Source organism: Mastigoproctus giganteus, chromosome 6 (assembly GCF_048544385.1).
Source record: "Mastigoproctus giganteus isolate SK-2022 chromosome 6, ASM4854438v1, whole genome shotgun sequence".
In the NCBI taxonomy this organism is placed as follows: domain Eukaryota; kingdom Metazoa; phylum Arthropoda; class Arachnida; order Uropygi; family Thelyphonidae; genus Mastigoproctus; species Mastigoproctus giganteus.
The window spans coordinates 186,821,509-186,847,157 of record NC_143580.1 but is presented as its reverse complement, the minus strand read 5'-3'; the positions used below and the strand labels follow the sequence as shown (position 1 = coordinate 186,847,157).

Here is a 25,649-nt window from a genome sequence, read left to right as displayed (position 1 = left end):
TGCTTCTCTCTCCGCTTTCATCCTCTGTCAGACTTCTCGGTTTAACTGCCGGTACCGTTCGAAGTCGACCAATTTTGCCTGTTTCCGTTTGTCCACGAGGTCGAGGCACTTGTCTGATATCCATGGTTGTGTTCGGCGTCAGGCAAGTGGGCATAGGAGCTTGGCACATTCCAGGATGGCATCAGAGATCTGCTTTTCTTCTTCATTTATATCCTCGGACGCGGCCAGTGTCTCAAAGCGGTTGGATAGGGCGATCTGATATGCCTGTTTGTTGGCAGCATTCATTAGTTGCCTCCAGTCCAGCTTGGCTGACCAAGATGACCTTTTTGCATGTCGTAGTTTCAGCTGCACCTTAGCCTGGATGAGGTAGTGATCAGATCTGCAATCAGGTCCCCTCATGGCACGGCCGTCCATGAGCGATGAGCGAAATCGGGCATTGATCAAAATGTAGTCCAGGATTGCTGAGTCCTTGCCAGATGGATTTCGCCATGTAAGTTGATGTTTTTGAGGGTGCTGGAAATGGCTGTTTCCGATGATGAGGTTGTTAGATGCGGCAAAGGACAATAGATGTAGTACGTTGTCGTTGATCTTCCCATGACCAAACTTGCCCATTGTTGTTTCCCAACCAGATTTGTCCACGCCAATGTGGGCGTTAAAGTCACCTGCAAGGATGATCACTTCTGTCTGTAGAATTGAATCCAGCATATGTTGGAGCTGGTTGTAAAAATCATTCTTGGTCAGGTCCAGGCTAGTCTCAGTTGGTGCATAGGCGGAGATGATATGGGTCTTGATGGTGCCCTTGACAGTAAAGACTGCCAGGCGGTCCGATATTGGTTGGAAAGCGACCACACTACTGGTGGCCTGAACATCGACCATAAAGCCCACTCCTGCTTCTCGTTTCTCACCACCAGAGTAGAATAGCGTAACCACTTCGCTAGGTGCTGGCGGTTGGATGATCATCGTTCCAGACCCAGTGAGCCTTAGTTCAGATAATGCCGCGATTGATATCTTGCACCTAAGTAGTTCTTGGGCGATGATTTCCTTTTGTCCAATGTGGTGCCCCGTTTGAACATTCCATTCGCCAATGTTAATTGCCCTTTTCAGCGTAGTAAGCTTACTGCTGTGGCCAGTGGTTCACTTCACACCAGTACCCTGGATCCCCACTGCTGGCCCATCAGCTGCCCCGGATGCGGTAACATTGTTGAAAGAGCTTGTTCCGAATTCCATGCAGTTTCTTGCCCAGTTTACCCGGTTTCCTGGTTCTGGTCATTTCGGCAGGATGACCACCCTCTTTTCGCAGCCGGGCTTGGGACCGTCCATGAGCAAGCTTAATGCCGATTCTTCTTTCTCTTGCTTAGAATACACATGCACACATGGAGAGATAAATTCAAATTAGCATTGGCATTAGTTGAGGCATATGATGCAAGAAAGCAAGCTTATACAGCATCAGCCAAAAAAAAAAACCATTTCACCTATCCGGTCACTCAAAATGTTTGTGTAGTTCAGCCTTAACAACAGACGGAAGTCTGTTCCAGCAATCAACATTCTGCTAGCTAAAAGCAAGCTTCTGCACATCTATTCTACAACTGTCTTTCCTCAGTTTGAATGTATGCCTCGTAAGGTTCTTAATCTGAGCAAGCGGAAGTATCCCATCAGCATTGAGCCTGCTCAAACCATTCAAGGCCTTATACACCTCAATCAGATCACCCCACAGGTGTCTAGTCTCCAGATGCTGCAACTTATAGGACTTAAGCCTCTCTTGGTAAGAGCACCCCTTTGCTTCACTCACCAATCTTGTTTCCCTTCTCTGTACTGTTCTAGCAAACTCTACACCCTTCCTAAAATTAGGCCTCAAGACCTGTGTGCAGTACTCAAGGTGTGGCCTGACCATTCCCTTATAGAAAGGTATTATCACCTCCTTGTCTGTGCTAGCAAAATTCCTATATATCATTGACAAAACTCCATGACCTGCTCAGGCAGCCCATATGCACTGCTCAGAGAACTTCATATTTGACTGCACAATTACCCCCAGGTCTTTTTCATTCTCCATCTCCCTGAGTGTAGTACACACAGTTGGTATGTTTCTCTTGTGTTACTGCTACCCATATGCATTTGTCATTACTTTGCATTTGTCAGTGTTAAAACTTCAGTTCCCACTTCTCAGCCCATCTGTCTAACCTTTTTAGATCCTGTTACACTAGCATACTGTCATTAACAACCCTGCCAACCTTTGTATCATCTGCAAACTTAGACATTAAGCCTGATTTGCCTTCATAAATATAGTAGTAGTATTGGCATGTGATGCAAGAAAGCAAGTGTATGAGCTTATGCAGCATCAGCCAAAAAAAAAATCACACCATTCGCTCCAAATGCCTGTCCAGTTCCTCCTTAAATTTATTCAATCTATGAACTTCCAAAACGACAAATGGAAGTTTGTTCCAGCAATTAACCACCCACTGCATAAAGGCAAATTTCTACACATCTATTCTACATCTGTCCTTCTTAATTTCAATTTATGCCCCCTTAGGTTCGTAATTTGAACAAGTAGAAGGATCCATCAGAATTCAGCGTGCTCAACCCATTCAAGGCCTTATACACCTCAATCAGATCACCGCACAGGTACCTAGTCTCCAGCCACTGCAATTTGCAGAACTTAAGCCTCTGCAAAGCGTGTACAGAGAAGGGCAACAAGATTGGCGAGGGGAATGAAGGGATCCAATTACCAAGAGAGGCTTAAGTTCTGCAAATTGCAGTGGCTGGAGATTAGGCACCTGCGCGGTGATCTGATTGAGGTGTATAAGGCCTTGAATGGGTTGAACACGCTGAATTCTGATGGGATCCTTCCACTTGTTCAGATTACGAACCTAAAGGGACATAAATTCAAATTAAGATGTGCGGAAATTTGCCTTTAGCCAGTGGGTGGTTAATTGCTGGAACAAACTTCCATATGTCGTTGTGGAAGTTGATAGGTTGAATAAATTTAAGGAGGAACTGGACAGGCATTTGGAGGGAATGGTGTGATTTTTTTTTTTTTTGGCTGATGCTGCATAAGCTCATACACTCACATGCCACTACTACTACTACTACTACTCTATTGGTAAGAGGATCCGTTCATTCCCATCACCAATCTTGGTTACTGTGGCTACGTGCCTTACACAGAGGGACAATCACCTCCTTTTCCCTGCTAGCAAAATTCTCTATATATCATTGACAAAACTCCATGCCCTGCCCTGGCAGTCTGTCTGCATTGCTCAGAAAACTTCATATCTGACTGCACAATTACTCCCAGGTCTTTTTCATTTTCTACCTCCTTAAGTGTAGTACCACACAGTTGGTACATTTCTCTGGAGTTACTTCTACCCATAAGGAGTACTTTGCATTTTTCAATGTTAAACTTCAGTTGCCACTTCTCAGCCATCTACCCAAATTTTCTAGATCCTGTTGTAGTAGCACACTGCCATTACTGTCATTAACAACCCTGCCAACCTTTGTATCATCTGCAAACTTCGACATTAAGCCTGATATACCTTCATCAATATCATTGATAAATATACAAAGCGATAGTGGACCCAACACCGAACCCTGTGGGACTCCACTAATAACATTAGTCCAAGAAGAGCAGCACCCATTGATTACCACCCTCTGTCTTCTCTCACTTAACCATCCTTTTATCCATTGTAGCAACTTACCCTTCATACCATTCTGCTCCTATTTGTACAATAGTCTTCCATGCGCAACAGTGTCAAAAGCTTTCCTGAAATCCAAATATATGATATCAAAATTATTTTTTGCATCCAGTTCCTTTGTAACCACATCATAATATCCTAACAAATTTGTCAGACAAGACTTTCCCTTAACAAACCCATGCTGTGTCTGAATTATTGCTGCAGTCTTGTCTAGATGATCCTGTAATGCATCTTTAACCAGTGACTCCATTATTTTACCCGGAACAGAAGTTAAACTAACTGGTCTGTAATTACTTGTGTCGCCCTCCGATCCCCCCTTTGTGAATTGGGGATACATTTGCATCCCAGTCTGTGGGAACCTCCTCTGAGTCCAAGGATGCTCTCATAATTATGGCTAAGGGTTTGCTTAGTTGCTTTTCTGCCTCCTTTAATATAACTGGCTAGATCCCATCCACCCCGGGTACTTTTCTTATGTTTAACTTCAACAATTTCTCCTCCACTTTGCTCTCAGTTATTACAAAATCATTAAGATCACAAAATCATTTTTTGTAAAATCATTACAAAATCATTATAGCCTTCTGCCATTTTCAAACCTTAATAATTCCTCATGTGTGAATGTAGATGCAAAATACTCATTCAGTTTGTTTGTTATCTGAGTAGGATCATCAACAGTCGAACCATCGATGTCAAGTGGACCAATCAGATTCATCCCCTTCCTTTTAGAGTTTATATAAGTAAAGAAATCCTTGCTGTTTTTCTTAGCATCTTTTGCCAAGGATTTCTTGTAATCTGCCTTCGCCTGCCTAACCTCCTTTGTGACCTGATTACAGACTATCTTATATCTGCCATAGGCTTCTGAGTCTATCATTGAAATCATTGATAAATACACAAAACAACAATGGGCCCAGCACCTAATCCTGGAGGAATCCACTAATAACATTAGTTCACATAGAGCAGTGTCCATTTATTACCACTCTCCCACTCAACCATCCCTTTATCTCTGGCAGCTACTTGCCCTTAATGCCATACCGTTTAAATTTGTGCAGCAGTCTTCCATGTGCAACAGTATCAAAAGCTTTCCTGAAATCCAAGTATATGATATCAAAATTATTTTTTGCATCCAGTTCCTTTGTGAAGATATCATAGTATCTAATCAAATTGGACAGACAAGACTTCCCCTTAACAAATTCATGCTGTATCTGAACTATTACTGCAGTCTTGTTTGGTGATCCTGCATCACTTCTTTAAGCAGTGACTCCATTATTTTTCCCGAAACAGAAGTTAAACTAACTGGTCTATAATTATTTGTCACCCTTTGAATCCCCCTTTGTGAATTGCTGATACATTTGCACATCTCCAGTCCATGGGGATCTTCCCTGAAATTAAGGATGCTCTCATAATTAGGGGTAAGGAATTGTTTACTTCCCTCACTGTCTCCTTCAATATAACTGGATAGATTCCATCTGCCCCAGCTGCCTTTTTTATGTTTAAATTCAGCTATTTCTCCTCCACTTTGCTCTCCGTTATTGCAAAATCATTTAGCTCTCTGTTAGAGTTTAGTAAACTTCTGTCCACCCCTTCCTTACAGAATTCCTCATGTGTGAATGTAGATGCAAAGTATTCATTCAATTTGTCAACTATCTGAGCAGGATCATCAACAGTCAAATCACCAACATCAAGTGGACCAATCCGATTCATCCCCTTCTAGAGTTTACATAATTAAATAAGTCTGTTGTTTTTCTTTGCATCCTTTGCCAAGGATTTCTTTTAATCAGCCTTTGCTTGCCTAACCTCCTGTGTGACTTGATTACAGACTAGCTTATATCTACCATAGTCTTCTGTGTCACCAGATCATTTATATGCATCCCACTCATTTTTCTTCTCTGCCACGAGCCTCATTAGTTCATCTGATTTAGGTCTAAATCTTGAACAGTATTTCTTAGTTGGTATGAAGAGCCTAGTAGCCTCCAAGATTAATTCCTTGAAGGCCTCCCATTTAGAATCACTGTTTTTAACATCAGTTAATCCCACTGTATAGAATTCAAAAATTGCCTGAGACCACTGTAGTCACTTTATGAAAACAAAAACCCTTCCCTTTGCCCTTGATGGTAGTTAAATCTTTAAATAAATCCCACATCAGTAGACTGTGATCACTGTCACCTAGTGGTTCTTTTATCTGTAAATTTCTACTGCATGCATCATCAGTGGTGATAATCAGATCAAGAGCATTATCTCCTCTGGTTGCCTCTCAGACATGTTGCTGTAGAAAACGATCCTCCAACAAATCCACAAAAGTCTTGCTAGCGTGTGAATGCCAACCCACAAGATCCAGTCAATATTTGGAAAGTTAAAATCCCCCATTACAACACATTCTGATTTACTGGCCCACTATTTCTCTGCACAATTGTTCATTATACTCATCAGAGTCATTAGGCCTATAACACACTCCTACTCTCATTTTCTCTTTCCCGGTGTTTATGTCACACCAAACTGACTCAGCATCGCACTGTCCACCCATGTCAGCTGGATGCACTGCCTTAGATTTTATGTGCTTCTCAACTAAGAGCATAATCCTCCTCTCCCTACCTGTCTATCCTTTCTGTACACATTGTACTCCCCAAATTCCAATTCTGCATTGCTTGTATCTGTGTGACACCATGTCTCTGATATCCCAACAATATCTGCCTTTGATGTCTTGATCAGCACTTAAAATTCATCAAATTTATTTACTATACTTCTAGCATTGGTGAACGTGCAAGTATACATTCACCTGTTCCTAATCTAATCTTAGTTACCCTAACTCAGCCGATGTTATTTACTTGTTCCATGATGACTCCCAGCATCTCTTGAAATCCCCAGCAACTTGCTTTCTTGGCTGTTGCTCATTACAATTGAAGCAGTGCAAGAATCAATATCACCTCTGCCTGTGGCTACTGGCAGTGAATTTAGTCTGTGAATTTCCTCCACAAGCTATCAGTTTTCCAACCCACCTAACACTGCATCGATGGCATCAGCAAATATTTTTGCATCCTTTCTAATTAAGCATATCGTATCCCTGTAGAAGCAGTTGCTTTTGTTAAAAAGACCACGATGTGAAAAATTTTATCCTTGCACAATCTCTGCAAGGCCGAATTGATTGACAAGGCTCTCATCATATACTACCTCCTATCATGTCTGGGCAGAATTGCAGACACTTTCAAAATTAACAATAACTCGCAACTTTTTTTCAACATTGACCTGTACGATAAGTAAGCCTGCAGATCTCTTACTCTTAAGGTCATTAGTGCCAACATGTACAACAGTATCACCTTTTGTGCCCTTAAAAGATGATATCTGCTCTACAACGTCATCAACTTTTTTCCCTGGCAGACATACCCTGGTCCTGTTCCACCTATCCTTTTTGCATAATACAGTCGATTCTGATTATTTAGGACACATCGGGACTAGTGCATTTTGGCCTGAGTTTCACGTAAATAGTTAAAAATACATTGAACCCCCCGCTTTACAATTAGTTCACTGTACAATCAAATCACATTACGGTGGACTCACCACAGTAAAGTACCCTTCACTATACGATATGTAGTAAGCACCAGTCATTGTGATCACGTTTGTGAATTGAATTTTAATTCTATTAAACAGCGATTCTAATGAGTGAAAATAGGAGGAATGTTATCCACAGGTTATAAAAGTAAAGGTATTTTAAGCACAAATTTACCCTTTATTACCTTACCAATTAAAAAATTAAATGATTTGTGAAAATCGGAAGAATATACGTGATAATCGGAATAATTAATACATACTGTAATATGTACATACTAACTAGTTGACATTTCTGTTCACTGACATTTGTGGGTGGGAGTTAAAATTTAAAACAGTAAAAAGATAAGCAATCAATAACAAAGAACACGGCACACAAGTAACACGATATGTGCAAGTGAGAACGGAGTAACAAGTTACGAAGCTTTAAAAATAGGAATGAAGAGAGGATTATGAAAATTAATTTTTTTATATGATAGAAGATTCCATGGAAGTGTAAACACATTTCATCATAATAACCCACAGAATTCCAGCTGTCTGTATTATTGCAAATTCAATAAAATCGAGTTTACTATCCATTTATGATAGATTGGCACTAACAGAAAAGCCAAATAAACAGGTGACTGCTAACTGTTTTTATTGTTTTATGGTTGTGACCTCCAGAAATCCGACCGAACCACATGGTATGGTCGGAGACAATCGTAGGGTAATCTCCAGTGCTGCAGTCTCCTGCCCCGATTAAATGTCATGTTGTCCCAATTAAGCCAAGTAAACTCTGGCTATTTTCTCGATTGGTTCTGTTTTCTAAGATTTGCCCCAAATAAACAGCTGTCCCGATTAACCGGTGGCCCAAATAACCAGAATCCAATGTATATTCCGTCTCCCTGACAGTAGAGTCACCGACAATAACTAGCTCTTGTGGGACCAGCGCATTCTGCCTTGGAGATTGCACCTGTTTTGTCTGATGCACAAGTGTCAGCTGTGGTGTTGATTTGGGCAGCTGGGAGCTTGATGGACCCCTCATATTAATTTCTTCAAGGGCATCTACCCTACACCTGAAACTCTTATAGATGCTCATCCGAACACTGAGTTGGCACTTAATTTCTTCAGAGTCTCTGCACCTAGCACACACAAAGACGTCCTCCTTGGCTAGATCATGTCCTGTTCTAGAAAGGTCTGCAAACATTTCATATTTCACACGTTTTAGACTGTGATGAATGGAAGAATTGCCCCCTTTGGTTCTCTCCCGAGCCACAGTACTATCGCTACTTTGCTGCTCTATTCTGGGTCATGTCTCTGTTTAAGTACAATTCAATTAACAATGAAATTTAATAAGATTAATAAATTTTACTGATTAATTGATAATACTATACTAAGCTAACAGATTTCTAATACAGTGCTACATATTTTGCTATCTATTTTTACATTAAACCTTACGCTATGAAGTTTGGGATATATGTTACGCCATTCCGTATTGTATAACAATGGCAGCAAGTTTTATGAACGGTTAAATCTACGGACACTGACTATTAACTTTCAAAATTGCTATCTGAATTCAAAATAAACCAAGGAACTTGATTAGGACTATAAAGCTACTTATAGAAAATAATTTAATATAACAATTAAGTCAATAAAACGGCTAAATATAAATAAAAACTTTGCATTCGCCAGAGCTGCAAAATCTTGTCCAGCACATGGATAACCTCGTCCCACTTCGAGGAACGGTAATTGCAGGATAGATGTGTGGAACTTGGTCTTCAGCCAACCAGCAGGTGGTTGATTGCTGGAACAAACTTCCATCCGTTGTTTTTGAGGAGATGGACAGGGTGATGTGGGGAGAGTTTTTTTTTTTTTTTTTTTTTTTTTTTTTTGTTTGATACTGTATGAACTTGCTTTCTTGTATCATTCGCCATTATTAATATGAATACCAATACTATAGTTGGTACCATATAGTTTCGGCATCTTTTTTTGCAAAAACGTAGCTTTTCTGTCTTTTTCTTTTCACAAAAAATAGTAAAACTGCATTAAAATCAGAATATTTTTTTTTTTTTGTTAATTAGTATGACTAATAAATTCTGAGAATAGTTCGTTATAATTATTGACTTAGCCATTAAATAAAAAAAATAAAAAAACACATTTTATTCTGCAGTTTTCTTATTTCCAATGCCTCACATATATTACATCTCAGAGATGATACCCTCTTTCAATTTAGAAAGAGGCAAAGATTAATAAAAGAACTTACAAAATTTATTAAAAATCTAATATCAATAATGGTTTATTTTCAAAGAAAATAAATTACATGTTTATAACTCCTCTAACAAACTTGACGATATTCTAGAAATACAAACCAAAACATTAGCATTAGTTGAGGAATATGATGCAAGAAAGCAAGCTTATAGAGCATCAGCCAAAAAAAAAAAAAAAAAACACCTTCCTGTTTCACCCATCCGGTCACTCCAAATGTTTGTCTAGTTCAGCCTTAAATTTATTTAAACTATCAACACAACAACAGATGGGAGTCTGTTCCAGCAATCAACTATCCGCTGGCTAAAGGCACACTTCCACACATCTATTCTACAACTGTCTTTTCTCAATTTGAATTTTTGCCTCCTCAGGTTCTTAATCTGAGCAAGTGGAAGTATCCTATCAGCATTGAGCCTGCTCAAACCATTCAAGGCCTTGTACGCCTCATACAGATCACCTCGCAGGTGACTAGTCTCCACATACTGCAATTAACAGAATTTAAGCCTCTCCTGGTAAGAGAACCCCTTTGTTCCTCTCACCAATCTTGTTCCTTTCTCTGTACTGTTCTAGCAAACTCTACCTCTTCCTAAAAGGCGCATTATAGCCTCAATTGCTGATGCGCCAATAAAACCTAAATCAAATCAAATCAAATCCTTCCTAAAATGAGGCCTCGAGACCTATACGCAGTACTCAAGGTGTGGCCTGACCATTCCCTTATACAAAGGTATAATCACCTCCTTGTCTCTGCTAGCAAAATTCTTATATATCATTGACAAAACTCTATGACCTGCTCTGGCAGCCCATCTGCACTGCTCAGAGAACTTCATATCTGACTGCACAATTACCCCCAGATCTTTTTTCATTCCCCACCTCCCTGAGTGTAGTACCACACAGTTGGTATACGTTTCTCTGGGTTACTGCTACCCATATACAGTACTTTGCATTTGTCAATATTAAACTTTTAAATATTAAACAATATTAAACAGTTGCCACTTCTCAGCCCATCTACCTAACTGTCCTAAATCCTGTCTGGCAGTATCATACTGTCTTTACTATCATTAACAGCCCTGCCAACCTTTGTATCATCTGCAAACTTGGACATTAAGCCTGATATGCCTTCATCGATATCATTAATAAATACACAAAACAACAATTGGCCCATTACTGAACCCTGGGGTACTCCACTAATAACATTAGTCCACATAGAACAGTGTCCACTGATTACCACTCTCTGATGTCTCCCACTCAACTATCCCTTTATCCATTGTAGCAACTTGCCCTTAATGCCATACCGCTCCAATTTGTACAGCAATCTTCCATTGTCAATATTAAACTTTTAAATATTAAACAATATTAAACAGTTGCCACTTCTCAGCCCATCTACCTAACTGTCCTAAATCCTGTCTGGCAGTATCATACTGTCTTTACTATCATTAACAGCCCTGCCAACCTTTGTATCATCTGCAAACTTGGACATTAAGCCTGATATGCCTTCATCGATATCATTAATAAATACACAAAACAACAATTGGCCCATTACTGAACCCTGGGGTACTCCACTAATAACATTAGTCCACATAGAACAGTGTCCACTGATTACCACTCTCTGATGTCTCCCACTCAACTATCCCTTTATCCATTGTAGCAACTTGCCCTTAATGCCATACCGCTCCAATTTGTACAGCAATCTTCCATGTGCAACAGTATCAAAAGCTTTCCTAAAATACAAGTATATGATATCAAAATTATTTTTTGCATCCAGGTCCTTTGTGACAATATCATAGTATCCAATCAAATTGGTCCGGCAAGACTTCCCCTTAACAAACCCTTGATGTGTCTGAACTATTACTGCAGTCTTGTCTAGATGATCCTGCATCACTTCTTTAACCAGTGACTCCATTATTTTCCCCCAGAACAGAAGTTAAACTAACAGGTCTATAAAATCCTGTTATAGAACTATAATTATTTGTGTCACCCTTGTTACAATACAAGCAGTACAAGAATCACTTTCACCTCTGCCTGCGGCTACTATTAATCTTTTAGTCTGTGAACCACCCCCCCAAGCTAGTAGTTTTCCGACCCACCTGACACTACCTCGATAGCATCAGCAAATTTTCTTGCACCCTCTCTATTTAAGTGTATCCCATCCCTGTAAAAGCAGTCCTTCCTGTTAGCAAGCACAGACCATGCTGAAAAAAATTCTACCCCATGAGCCTTGCACAATCTCTCCATGGCTGAATTGATTGACAAGGCTCTCATCATTTACTCCCTCCTATCGTGTCTGGACAGAATTGCAGACACTTTCAAGTTAAACCCTAACTCGTGACTTTTTTTTAACATTGACCTGTACTTGTTTAGTAAATCTGCAGATCTCTTACGCTTAAGGTCATTAGTGCCAATGTGTACAACAATATCACCTTTTGTGCCCTTAAAAGATGATATCTGCTGAACATCTTCAACTTTTGCCCCTGGCAGACATACATTGTTGTCCCTTGTCAGTAAATTAGTAAAGGCTACCTTCTTCCTTGTCAGTCACAACTATTAAAGGCAGATTATGAGAAGTCTCTGGCAAACAATGCAAAGAAAATCAGCAAAGGCTTCTATTCTTATACTAACAGTAGAAGGAATGGTTTGAATCACATTGGGTTATTTGATGTTCATGGGTAACTGTTGATGAGCCTGCCCAGGTTGCAGACAAATTGAATAGAAATTTTGCATCAATGTTCACACATGAGGAATTCTTTAGGGTAGGGGATGTGAAAAGTTTATCAAACTTTAATGAGGAGCTAAATGACCTTGTGATAACTGAAAGGAAAGTGGAGAAGAAATTGAGGATGGACATGAAAAAGGCACCCGGAATCTATCCAATTAAATTAAGAGATGCAGCAAACGAGATAAGCAAACCCTTAGTCATAATTATGAGAGCATCCTTGGATTCAGGAGAGGTCCCTATGGACTGGAGAAATGCATATATAGCCCCAATTCATAAAGGGGAATCAAAAGGTGACATGATGAATTACACACATGTTAGCTTAATGTCTGTTCCAGGGAAAATAATGGAATCACTGGTTAAAGAAGAAATTCAAGACCATTTGGCCAGGCATTCAATTATACTGCAATCACAGCATGGATCTGTCAAGGGGTCTTGCATATCAGGCTTAATGTATAAGTTTGCAGATGATGCAAAGGTTGGCAGTATGGTTAATGACAGTCATCAAGGTGAGCTACTATAACAAGATCTGGGAAATTTGAGTCAATGGGCTGAGAAATGGCAGTTGAAGTTTAACATTGAAAAATGCAAGGTACTGCATATGTGTGGTATTACACTCAGGGTAGTGGAAAATGAAAAATACCCTGGGGTAATTGTGCAGTCAGACATGAAATTCACTGAGCAGTGCAGACATGCTGCCAGGGCAGCTCATGGAGTTTTGTCAATGATATATAAAAACTTTGCTAACTGGGATAAGGTGATGTGATTATCACTTTGTATAAGGCTATGGTTAGGCTGCATCATGAGTACTGAAGTGCCTCCGTAGCCAGGTGGGCAGGAGCAGCAGTGCATAGCACACGCTTCTGGATTAGACCGGGGTTCGAACCCGTCACCACCAAATACGGAGGATGCAGAAAGGTCAGGGAATGACCACCGCATATCCTGGAGCAATATGGCATTAGCTGCTAATGCTTTAAAAACCAAATAACAAACAAACAAACAATCATGAGTACTGTATACAAGTCTGGAGGTCTCACATTAGGAAGGATGTAGAACTGCTGGAATGGGTGCAGAGAAAAACAACCAGATTGGTGAAGGGAACAGAAAGGCTTCAATTCTGCAAATTGCAGCATCTTGAGACAGATCAGGCACTTTTGGGGAGATCAAAGTGTTTAAAACCTTGACTAAATTGAGTAAGTTGAATGGTAATGGTACTCTTCCACTTGCTAAGATTACATCCTTCCTCTTGCTGAGACATAAATTCGTATTGAAGAAGGATGGTTGCAGGACAGATGTGCGGAAGTTTGCCTTCAGCCAGAAAAAACGCTGTATACTAAACATTACGGACACTGTTTTTCACTAGAATCTGCCCCGAATTTGGTGGTGACTCTACTTGCTTGCAGAATGGCATCCAACGTCATTTGCTGTTGCAAAGATCCATGGGTGAGTCTTGTTCTAAAGTTTAACCTTCTCCTCTGTTACATTTTACAGTGTTTTTGTGGTTTCCACTATCTGAAATTCAAAGGAACTAGTTTTTAATAAAAGGTATGCAGTAAGAACTAGTTTTTACTAAAAATATCAGTAAATACTAGGAGACACTTTGAATTTGAGTTTTTACCAGCATGTACAGTGGTTTCTAGTTCTTACTAGTAAGAACTGGTAGTAAGATATTTCAGGTTTTTACTGTAACATATACAGTTCCTTTGTTTCAACTGCATAGTAGCTAATCAGATTCGTGAAACATTATTTACATTTTAACAAACCCATGCTGTGATTGCCTTTATAGCTCTACTCCTATTAAAGATGACTTTGCATTACTTCTTTTATTACTGATTCCACAATTTTCCCTGACACAGAAGTTAGTTACAGGTCTGTAGTTGCCTATTTCACTCTTTGAATCACTACTGCAAATAGGAGATACATTGTACATCTCCAGTCTGCAAGAACTTTTCCTGGATCTGAAGATGCTCTCATTGTTATAGGTAACAGCTTAGCAGCCTCGTTTGCAGCTTCTTTTAATATAATTGGATAAATTCCATCAGCTCCATGTGCTTTGTTCACTTTTAGCTGCAGCAGTTTCTCTTCCTTCTTACTTTTTGTTATAAAATCATTTAATTCCCAATCAGTATTAGACTTCTGCTAACCACATCCCTAAAAACTGGATATGCCATTCATATCCAGTGGACCAATGTGAATCATCCCCTTCCTTCTAGTGTTAACTCATGCAGAGAAAGAATTCTATGCTTGTTTTCTTTGCAGGCTTAGCCACAGACTGCTCATAATCTAACTTTGTCTTGACCCCCTGAGTAACTTGATTTCATGTTAGTTTGTACTTATTACAGGACTCTGTATTCACTGACAATTTTTAATCCTTCCATACATTTTTCTTGTTGGCCACTAAGTTAGTTGGCATCCATTTAGACCAAAATGGATGTCAGTTCATCTGGCATCCATTTTGGTCTAAATCTTGGACAATATCTTTTAGTTTGTATAAAACTCCTAGTGGTCTCTATGAGTACCTCTCTGAATGCCTCCCATTTGACATTTATATTTTTTTAACATCATTGTTCCCACTGAAAAGAGTGATACACGCATAGTTTTTCTAAATTATTTTTATAGTATGGAAAAGAATGTTTGCTTCGCCATTCACACAAAAGTTATTACTTTTCAGATATACTATAACAAATATTATTGGTCCTACTGATGGTAACACTTATTATTTGCAAATACTGCTTTAATGTATTTCTCAAATATATTAATTTAATTATTTTTAATAAATTAAACCATATTTGCTCTTTTATAAACATTTTGTTTTCATTTTTAAAGCACTAATATCTAAACACTGTATTCAGGTCCTCATTTTCATCTCCCCCCCACCCCACTTTTTTTTAGGCTTTGAAACTCATTTTGTCCTGGCTGTGGCCATCAGCATCTGGCCACCCTAAACTAGGATAAAAGTTTCATGAAATGTTAGCACTATTAATGTTTTAAATTAGGATTGCCACTATAGGCATAATAATGTGAGTGGGGGTTGATGTCAAGGGCAAAGTATGAAAACAGTTGCTGTCTCAGCTTTCTCCATGGAATCACCACTAATGTTTTTTTAGAGCAAAGACAATTTTCTACATTTAAAACAAATGGGCTGTAACATTTAATTTCATATGGAAGATCTGAATTCCATTCTGTTCTTTTTGACAAGACTGGAATAAGTGCTTACATTCTGCTGCATTACTGTGAGGAACGGTGAGAATGGACAAGACATTATATGTTCTATTATACTTCAAAATTTCACTGCCCCCCAAATACTAGCCAACCTTTAACCTGTTCTCCATCAGTATTATCTTGTTTCAGTAATGATGAAATAACATCAGCCTGAAAGCCTGTAGATTGCTTTTTAACTTCATCCATGGCCATACCACTTGCTTCATCATTCTTTACACATAAGCAGGATGAAGGGAAAAAATTCAACAACACATAGTGAATGGAAGAAAAACTTGCATTTTCAATATCAATTATCATCATCATCAGCATTTTTAAGCACTTTATTCTCCAATGGAAACTTATTATAAGTGCAATTAAAGCTGTGACAATAGTTCGCAATTGATGAAAAAAGAAAATATGATTTTCTCATTTTCATAAAGCATATTTGCATTTATTAACCTTTCAGTGGACATGTCAAAACAGTTACAACAGAATGTGTGTTGGTCCAGATTTCATCTTTTGGGAAATATGGCATGAAATAGTTGAAGATGGGAAATTTTAAAAATTTATTCTTAATTCTATTATTTTTAGAAACAACAGTCTTGCTATCCAAAAAAGAAAAAAGAAAAGAAAAAAAAAAAGATTTCTCTGACAAAAAAGGTAAACTTTCAGTTGAGAAATGTGTGAACACAAAACTGTGGAAAATTAATGTTGTGGCCACTGTTTCACTCCAAAACAGAGCCTTAAAGAATATTTTGCAGCTATGTCTTCAGCGAAAAAATAATTGATGCAGCTGGGACTTTTATGTATACCATACTTATGGAATAAATATTAAAATTTTCACCTTTTTTTTTTTGAAAATTTGCGAAATTCACAAAAACATTTTCTGTTTTTGGTTAATGACATCAACCAAAGTACCTGCTCATTGGTTAAAGCCAATGTGGGAGTGATAATGTACTTCAGGCAACGGGCTACTTTTGATAGTGCTGGGCTGTACAAATTTTGATATTCTCTTATTCCATTATAAGGTGTGTCTTAAATCGTAATTCTATGAAGATGTTGTCTGAAGAATTATGTTAATTTAAAAATGAGTTCATCTTTCACTAGTATAAATGACTTTAACACTGCAGTACAGTATTACAAAATGAATTAAATAATTTATTGTCTATGTATTGTGATCATGGAATTATATGTACTTGTTTGTTTTTCAGTTAACCTGTTTCATCTCAAAATTTTAAAATTAAATGAATGCCCTAAAATAGATGATTGGTGCCTCTCACTCTTATATCGATATAGTGACTCACTGGAGAATTTAGAAATTACCGGTTGTCCAAATGTAACAGAGAGAGGGCTTCTTACTCTCTATAAATTAAGGTAGGTAATATTATTTTAATACACTCTTTTTACTCTATGCACACCATATTCAAACTGATTTGGTAAATTACAATGGTCTGTTTGACATTTGTTTACTTTATGCAATATATTCAAACATAATATTCACACTGGTTTAGTGAATTACAGGCATCTCCCACTTAGTACTCTTAACTGGGGCTATAAAAACAGAGCACTAAGTGAATCCATGTTAAGCAGAAAAAATTTATCCATAGAATATATTGTAAATAATTTTAACTTGTTGGCATGACCAGTGTTTACTTTATGCAATATATTCAAACATAATATTCACACTGGTTTAGTGAATTACAGGCATCTCCCACTTAGTACTCTTAACTGGGGCTATAAAAACAGAGCACTAAGTGAATCCATGTTAAGCAGAAAAAATTTATCCATAGAATATATTGTAAATAATTTTAACTTGTTGGCATGACCAGTGTTGCTGGCTGATTTTAAGTACCATTTTTATATATAAAAATTTTAAATGTAGCAGAAACATTTAAAGCTTTAAATATAAACTTTAAATACATAAATTATATAATAAAACATAAATATAGTATATTTTGAATAAAATGCAAGAGAGCTCTCTATAAAATTACATAACCTTATATGTATATTGTATTTACATTATTTACAGTAACAGCCTGCGATACTGTTGATTTTCAAAATGCTCAAAACCACTATATGCAGAGAAAATCTATCGTTTGCCTGAATACAGTCTTTTTAGATTTTTTTTTTTTGTAGTTGTTGGCGCATCGGCTTCTGTGGCCATAATGCACCTCTCACGGTTTTTGCAGTACTTTGATCCAAGCCTGAGGCAGGATTCGAACCCGCAACCTTTGGGTTGCCAGGCAGGCACTTTACCCACCCGGCTAGCCCGGTTGGCCTTTTTGGAATGTCCAGTTTAGTTTCAGATGAAAAGTTTTTCTAACAGTCTTCACATTATTAGCACTAAATGACTGACTCGATCTCTTTGAGGCCATTTAAAAAGAGAGAGAAGTTGAAACTATCTACACTGTAACCTAAAATCAATCACTCACACACAAAATGCACATAAACAATATGTAAACCAAAACTAAACTGTAAACATCATTGCTGAGCAGTGGTACAGAGCACTGTGTAGCTCTGACTCCTTGTCATGAAATGATAGTTCCTAAAGAGAATTTTATAAACAGCACTTCAGTAAACTTCAGCTAATTATAACTCCTGAGCTGGCACTCTCTTTTCAATAGCACCACTGGATTGGATGATATGTAAATTGTATATTAGCATTAGCATTAGTAGAGGCATTTGATGCAAGAAAGCAAGCTTATGCAGTATCAGCCAAAAAAAAAAAAAAACACTTCTTTTGTATTTTTGTAATATGACAAGAAATGATGCAGTGATTTCTTTTGTTTATTTTCCACCTATAGCACTGAATGACCGTAACATTTTACAGCTATAGACACAGTGCCAGTAAAAACAGAACACAGAGATGGAATCACTGATGGGGTAAAAAATAACTTTTTGGGTAATAAAAGACAGTTTTCAAAATTTCTTGTCATAAATTGGAAATACTTTATATTTCCAGTTTGGCCAGCAATTCAGCTGTTTTCATGTTAATTACATTATTGGCTAAAAGGCGATTTAAACCAATGAACAAAAGAGGTCCTATAAAAAAAAAAAAGGCCTCTCAGGCACCCAAACGCCTCCTCATGAGTAACTGTGTATATCTCAAGATGTGGCCTAATCATGGCCTTATGCAATGAGATAATCATCTCTTTGACCATGCTGACAAAGTTCCTGTATATCATTCTTGACAGAATGCATAAGCTGTTCTGGCAGCCTTTCTGCACTGCTCAGAGAACTCTCCATTGGATTATACAATTACTCCTAGGTCTCTTTCGTTCTCCACCATCTTGAGTGTAGTACCACATAATTTGTATATTATGCTGGGATTACTGCCATCCTGGTAGTACACATTATGGTAGTACTTTGCATATACCAATGTTAAAACCTCAATTACCAATTTTCAGCATCTGTCTAATTTATCTAGATCAGTGGCTCCCAACCGGTAGTTCACGAAAGTGTTCCAGGGGGTATGCACTAAAAAATTCTGTAATGGCATCTGCTTAGATTTACATAGGTTTATTATTCTAAACTACAAAATTTAACCAATAATAAACAATAAAGTAAAATAAAAAGTAAAAATTGCCAAAGAAAGAAACCACATCTCTCACAGTTCCTTATAATTTTATAATTTATCATGTTAAATAAATACCTAAAATTATTTCTTGCCTAAATGTCTAAGAGTATGAAAAAGGTTGTTTATGTATGGGTAATGTGAGATATAATTAAATGATGCATCCATACTACCTGATTAGTAGAAATGATGGAAGTGCATTACCCATGCCTAAACAACCTTTTTCATACTCTTAGACATTTAGTCAAGAAATAGTTTTAGATTAAACCATGCACACTATCAAGCATCTTTCATATTGCGGAATTATACTTCATAACCGGGTTGTCACTATTGCAACAACAGGGTACCTGCCAACCCACTGATTAGTAAGCCAACAAGCTTTGAAACAGTGCCATCTGGGTGGTGGTATCCGCCGAGAATAAGTAACATTAGTCTTCTCCACTGGTGAAGTTACTTATTCAGAAGAGTGCAATACCTCGGCAACTCATTGTGAAGGTATTCACAATATGAGATATAATCAAACGATATATACATATTACCTAGGTAGTAGAAACGATGAAAGTGCATTACCCATGTCTAAACCTTTTTAAAATAAATATGTTTTCCATACTTTTTTTTTTTTTTTTTTTCCATTCTCAAGTATCATTGTTATGTACAGGTACTTTTTTTTTTTCCATTCTCAAGTATCATTGTTATGTACAGGTACTTTTTTTTTTAGAACCTATAGTACTTAGTACCGTGCATGGGTTGAAGGATAAAAAGATGTAAGAAGATACTTGTTGACATTAGACTTGAACTTCTGTAGATTGTAATTTTCAGGAAATGCATATGAAGGAAGGTTGTCAGAAAACAGAAGTTGAACGAATAAATGAGGAAGAAGAAAAGTTGGCTCTGTGAGTTTGAAGTTGGACAGTAGATAGATGTTGGCTGGTGGCAGCACGTGTTTGGACTGTTTTGAAAGAGAGAGCGGGAATTATAGAAGCCAATTCAGAAGAACAGTGCCCACAGAAGTATCTGTAGAAGAGGCATGCAGCAGAAACAGTACGTCTATGAGACAGAGAGTGGAGATACTCTGTTACAGATGAGACATTAATTAACCTATCTGCCCTCTTTTAGCATTAGCATTAATAGAGGCATATGATGCAAGAAATGAATCACTTATAAGTTTATCAAGTGGAAATCTGCTGTACACCAATGGAAACAGTGAAAGGAGTGAAGGTGGAGTTGGGATTCTGGTCCATAAAGATTTAAAAAACAACATTTTGGAATTCAAAAGTACATCACCAAGGGTGTCGAGACTAATACTCAAGATTTCTAAGTGGTACAAGCTAAAGGTTATAATGATTTATGCACCAACATCGAGCCATGATGATGAAGAGGTTGAAGAAATGTACACCGAAATTGAGAACCTTCTAGATGAGCAGAAAACCCACTACACTATTATTATGGGGGACTTCAATGCTAAGGTTGGAAAAAGACAAAACAGTGCAGAAAGGGGAACTATAGGAAATTTTGGAATTGGTGAAAGAAATGAAAAAGGTGAAGGACTTGTGGAATTTGCAGAATCTCAAGGATTGTCAGTAATGAACACTTTTTTCAAGAAAAGGGTGAATAGAAAGTGGACATGGAAGAGTCCAAATGGATTAACAACTAATGAAATCGACTTCATCCTCACTAACAGAAGATATATTGTGAATGATGTTACCATCCTGAATAAGGTAAATGTTGGAAGTGATCACAGAATGGTAAGATGTACACTTGATATAGATGTAGAAAAGGAAAGGAAAAAACTGACTCGAGTAAATAATACAAAGGTCTTTGAGATAACAGAAGAGGAGAAAAAGTAATATGTACTGGAACTTAAGAACAAGTTTGAGCTTCTGCAGACTGCTCAGGACCAAGACGTCGATGAGGAATATTACAACTTTCTGAAAGTGATAAAGCCCAAGAAACCTATAGGGAAAAAGAAATCCAAAGAAGAAAAAATTAGTCAAGAAACACTTGATATGATGAACCGAAGGTGAAAAATGAAGAGCAAGATAAATACTAACAAGGAAAAAATTGAGTATACTGAGTTATGCAAAGCCATTAGAAAGAGACTCAGAGAGGACTTAAGAAGATTTGCTGACCGGGCTAGCCTGCCTGGCAATCCAAAGGTTGCGGGTTCGAATCCCGCAACCTTTGGATTGCCAGGCAGGTGCATTATGACCACAGAAGCTGATGGGCCAACAACTACCAAAGAAAAAATAAATAAATAAAAAAAAGAAGATTTAATGCAAGAAAAGTAGCACAAGCATTAAAGGAAAACAAAGGATTTAAATCAGCAGCCATGAGCAGTAATACAGAAAGACAAATGATACTTCAAATCAAATAATTCAAATCATAATTCAAATAGCAAAAGACTACTATAGAGAATTATACAAGGAGCAAGGGAATGATGCCAGCAGTGGGGAAGATGGATTGCAAAGTAGCAACGCATACGACATACCCGATATTCTTCCTGATAAGGTAGAACATGCATTGAAGAAAATGAAGAATCAGAAAGCCCCGGGGGAAGATGAAGTTACTGTAGAGTTGTTAAAATTGGGAGGAAGAGACATAACACAAAAACTGGCAAGGCTCTTCACAAAGTGCATTAGAAAAGATGTGATGACTAAGCAGTAGAATAATGCAATCATAGTTTTGCTGCATAAGAAAGGAGATAAATCAGAAATTGGAAATTATAGACCAATTAGCTTGTTATCCCACATCTACAAGTTGTTCACAAGGGTCATTACTAACAGATTAGAAAGAATACTTGATGAGAATCAACCGAAAGAGCAAGCTGGCTTTAGGACAGAATTCTCAACTATGGATCACCTTCACGTAATATCACAGCTAATGGAGAAAGCAAATGAATATAAAACACCATTATGCCTGGCATTTGTGGATTATGAAAAGGCATTTGACTCCATACAGCATAAGGCAATGTTTCGGGCACTGGAATTTGCAGAATCTCAAGGATTGTCAGTAATGAACACTTTTTTCAAGAAAAGGGTGAACAGAAAGTGGACATGGAAGAGTCCAAATGGATTAACAACTAATGAAATCGACTTCATCAATTATAGATACCCCACATATTATGATTTTGAAGAAAATATTTGAGTGCTACCTTCTTTATTAGACTAGACAAAGACAGTAGGAAATTTAAAATTGAGAAAGAAGTTCGACAAGGAGACACAATATCTCCGAAGCTGTTTACTGCTGCCCTTGAGGAAGCTTTCAGAAGAATAGACTGGTCGCAGAAAGGAGTCAATGTGAACAGAGAGTACCTAAACCATTTACGATTTGCAGATGACATTGTGGTCATAAGCCACGATCCCAAAGAATTAGAGGAAAATCTTAATCAGTTATGCACAGTTAGTAAGGATTTTGGACTAAAGATGAATATGGCTAAAACAAAAGTAATGATGAACAAGTATGCCACAGAAAGGAAAATTATGATTGAAGGAGCAGTAATTGAAAAGGTGGAGTCATATATTTATCTTGGCCAAGTCATTAGCTGTAATAATGATAAATGGTTGGAAGTCAAGAGAAGAATAAATTTTGGATGGATGGCATTCAGGAAATATAGTCACATACTGAAGAGCAATATTCCAGTTTGTCTGAAACGTAAAATAATGAACCAATGTATACTCCCCACCATGACTAATGAAAGTGAAACTTGGGCACTCACCCAAAGAATGGAAGAGAAGCTGAGAACTACACAGCGAAGAATGGAACGAATTATATTGGGAATCAGACTGTTAGATAAGAAGAGAAACACATGGATTAGGCAGTAAACTCAAGTAAAGGACATTCTTATCAAAACTAAAGAACTACAATGGTCTTTGGCAGGACACATATCTCGGAGACATGATGACAGATGGACTAAGAAAATAACAGAATGGTACCCAAGAGGAGCTAGAAGAAAACCCGGAAGACAAAGGCGGAGATGGATAGATGAAATTCATGAATTTGTGGGTAGTAAATGGATGGCCAGTGCTCAAAACAGAAGGAACTGGAAAGTTCCTGGAGAGGCCTTCATCCTGCAGTGGATTGAAAATGGCTGATAATGATGATGCAAGAAAGCAAGCTTATGCAGCATCAGCCAAAAAAAAAAAAAAAAAACACTTCCACTTCACCCCTCCGTTTGTTCGAAATACCTGTCCAGCTGAGCCTTAAATTTATTTAGGCTATCAACTTCCACAAGGGATGGAAGTCTGTTCCACCAACCAACTACCCGCTGGCTAAAGGCAAATTTCCACACATCTATCCTACATCTGTCTTTCCTCAATTTGAATTTATGCCCTCTCAGGTGATTCTTCTGAGCAACAGGAAGAATCCCATCAGCACTGAGCATGCTCAAACCATTCAAGGCTTTATACACCTCTATCAGATCATCTCGCTGGTGCCTGGTCTCCAGACACTAATTTGCAAAACTTAAGCCCTTCTTCGTAAGAGCAACCGTTTGTTCCATTCATTAATCTTGTTGCCCTTCTCTGTAGTTGTTCCAGCAGCTCTACATCCTTCTTGAAATGAGGCCTGTATACAGTGCTCAAGGTATGGCCTGACCATTGCCTTATACAAGGGAATAATCACCTCCTTATCCCTGCTAGAAAAATTCCTATATATCATTGATAAGACACCATGAGCTACTCTTGCAGCCCGTCTGCACTGCTCAGAGAACTTCATATCTGCGTGCACAACTACCCCCAGGTCCTTTTCATTCTCCACCACTGTCAGTGTAGTACCACAGAGTTCATACGTTGCTCTGGGGTTGCTGTTTCCCATATGTAGTACTTTACATTTGTCAATGTTAAACTTCATTTGCCACCTCTCAGCCCATTTGCTCAACCTTTCCAGATCCTGTTGCAGCAGCATAGCGTCAGTAATGTCCTTAACAACCCTGTCAACCTTTGTATCATCTGCAAACTTGGACATTAAGCTTGATATACCATCATCAATATTATTTATAAATACAGAGAACAATAATGGACCCAACACTGAACCCTGAGGGACTCCACTAATAACATTAGTCCACGATGAGCAGTGTCCATTGATTACCACTCTCTGTCTTCTCCTCCTCATCACCCCTTTATCCATAACAGCAATTTGCCTCCAATGCCACACTGTTCCAATTTGTGCAGCAGTCTTACATGTGCAACAGTATCAAAAGCCTTTCTAAGATCCAAGTATATAATATCAAAGTTATTCACTGCATCCAGTTCTTTTGTGACTGCATCATAGTATCCAACCAAATTGGTCAGGCAAGACTTTACAAAGTATAAATAATATTTAATAATAATTTTTATTATTACATGATGTCGCTTATAAAAACGTAGTACTGGAAATATTTTATAATAAAAATTCAGTACCTTTATATGATTTCAGAGAATATAGGCGTAGGGGTTCGTGATAAAAATGTTATGTTGAAAGGTGTTTGTGAGTTAAAAATGGCTGGGAACCGCTGATCTAGATCTTGCTGCTGTAGTAAGCCTTTATTCCTGTCCTTAACCATGCTTCCAACCTTTGTATCACTGCAAATGTAGATAATAAGCTTGATATGCATTCATCAGTATCATTAATAAATAGTGCAAACAGTTAAGGAGCCCAGCACTGAATCCTGAGGAACTCCACTAATAACATTAGTCCAAGAAGTGCAGTGCCCATTTATAACCACCCCATCCTCTGCCACTCAACCATCCCTTTATCCTTAGCAGTAATTTGCACCTAATGCCATATTGCTCCAATTTGTCTAGCAGTCTCTCCTGTGGAACAGCATCAAATGCTTTACTGAAATCTAAATATATGATGTCAACATTATTATTTGCATCCAGTTCCTTTGTTACTGCATCCTAGTATCTAATCAGATTGGTCAGACAGGATCCCTCCTTAAGAAATCCGTGCTGTGATTTCAGTATAATTCCATTCCTGTTAAAGATCCTGAAGTACTTCTTTAACCACTGATTCCATTATTTTCCCTGAAACAGAAGTCAAGATTACAGGTCTATAATCGCTCACATCACCCTTTAACCCCCCCCCCTTGTGAATAGGAAATACATTTGCCCACCCCAAACCTACAGGACTCCCCTCCACTCCAAGGATGCACTCATGATTATAGCCAAGGGTTTGCATACTTCATTTATTATATCTGGATAGATCCCATCAGTTTCAAGTGTTTTTTTTTTTCTTTTAGCTGCTGCAATTTCTTTTCCACTTTCTTTTCAGTTATAACAAGATCACGTCCCTTCCAATTATAACATTGTATACTTCTGATGTTCCCATCCCTAAAAACTTCATGCATGAATATAAGTGCAAAATATTTATTCAGTTTGTCAGCAGCCTGAACGGCATCAGATGTGAACAATAGTTATGCTGTTCATAACTAGTCGGTCAGTGTTGTTGTCCCTTTCCTTTCAGTGGTAACATAAGCAGATATTTCTTTTCTACATTTCTTTGCATTCTTAGCCAAGTACTTCCCATATTCTGCATTAGCTTGCCTAACCCCCCTTTAGTGACTTGATTGCAGACTAGTCTATACTTCACTGTAGGTTTCCATGTTGCCTGCTAATTTTCCACGTAATCATCCATGCATTTTTCTAAACTGCCACTATTCTCATCAATTCATCTGACATCCATTTATGTCTAAAATTTGAACAATGTCTCTTTGTTGATA

General features: G+C 38.0%; 1 protein-coding gene across 1 annotated transcript in view; it reads left to right on the top strand.

Annotated features, from left to right (window-relative positions):
- Positions 1–25,649, top strand: part of LOC150084812 (distal membrane-arm assembly complex protein 2) — a 113,053-nt gene that overhangs the window by 75,822 nt on the left and 11,582 nt on the right. Inside the window, exon 4 of the mRNA XM_090376361.1 lies at positions 16,590–16,752. Coding sequence (XP_090232487.1) covers positions 16,590–16,752 — 163 coding nt within the window. The remainder of the gene's footprint in view (positions 1–16,589; positions 16,753–25,649) is intronic.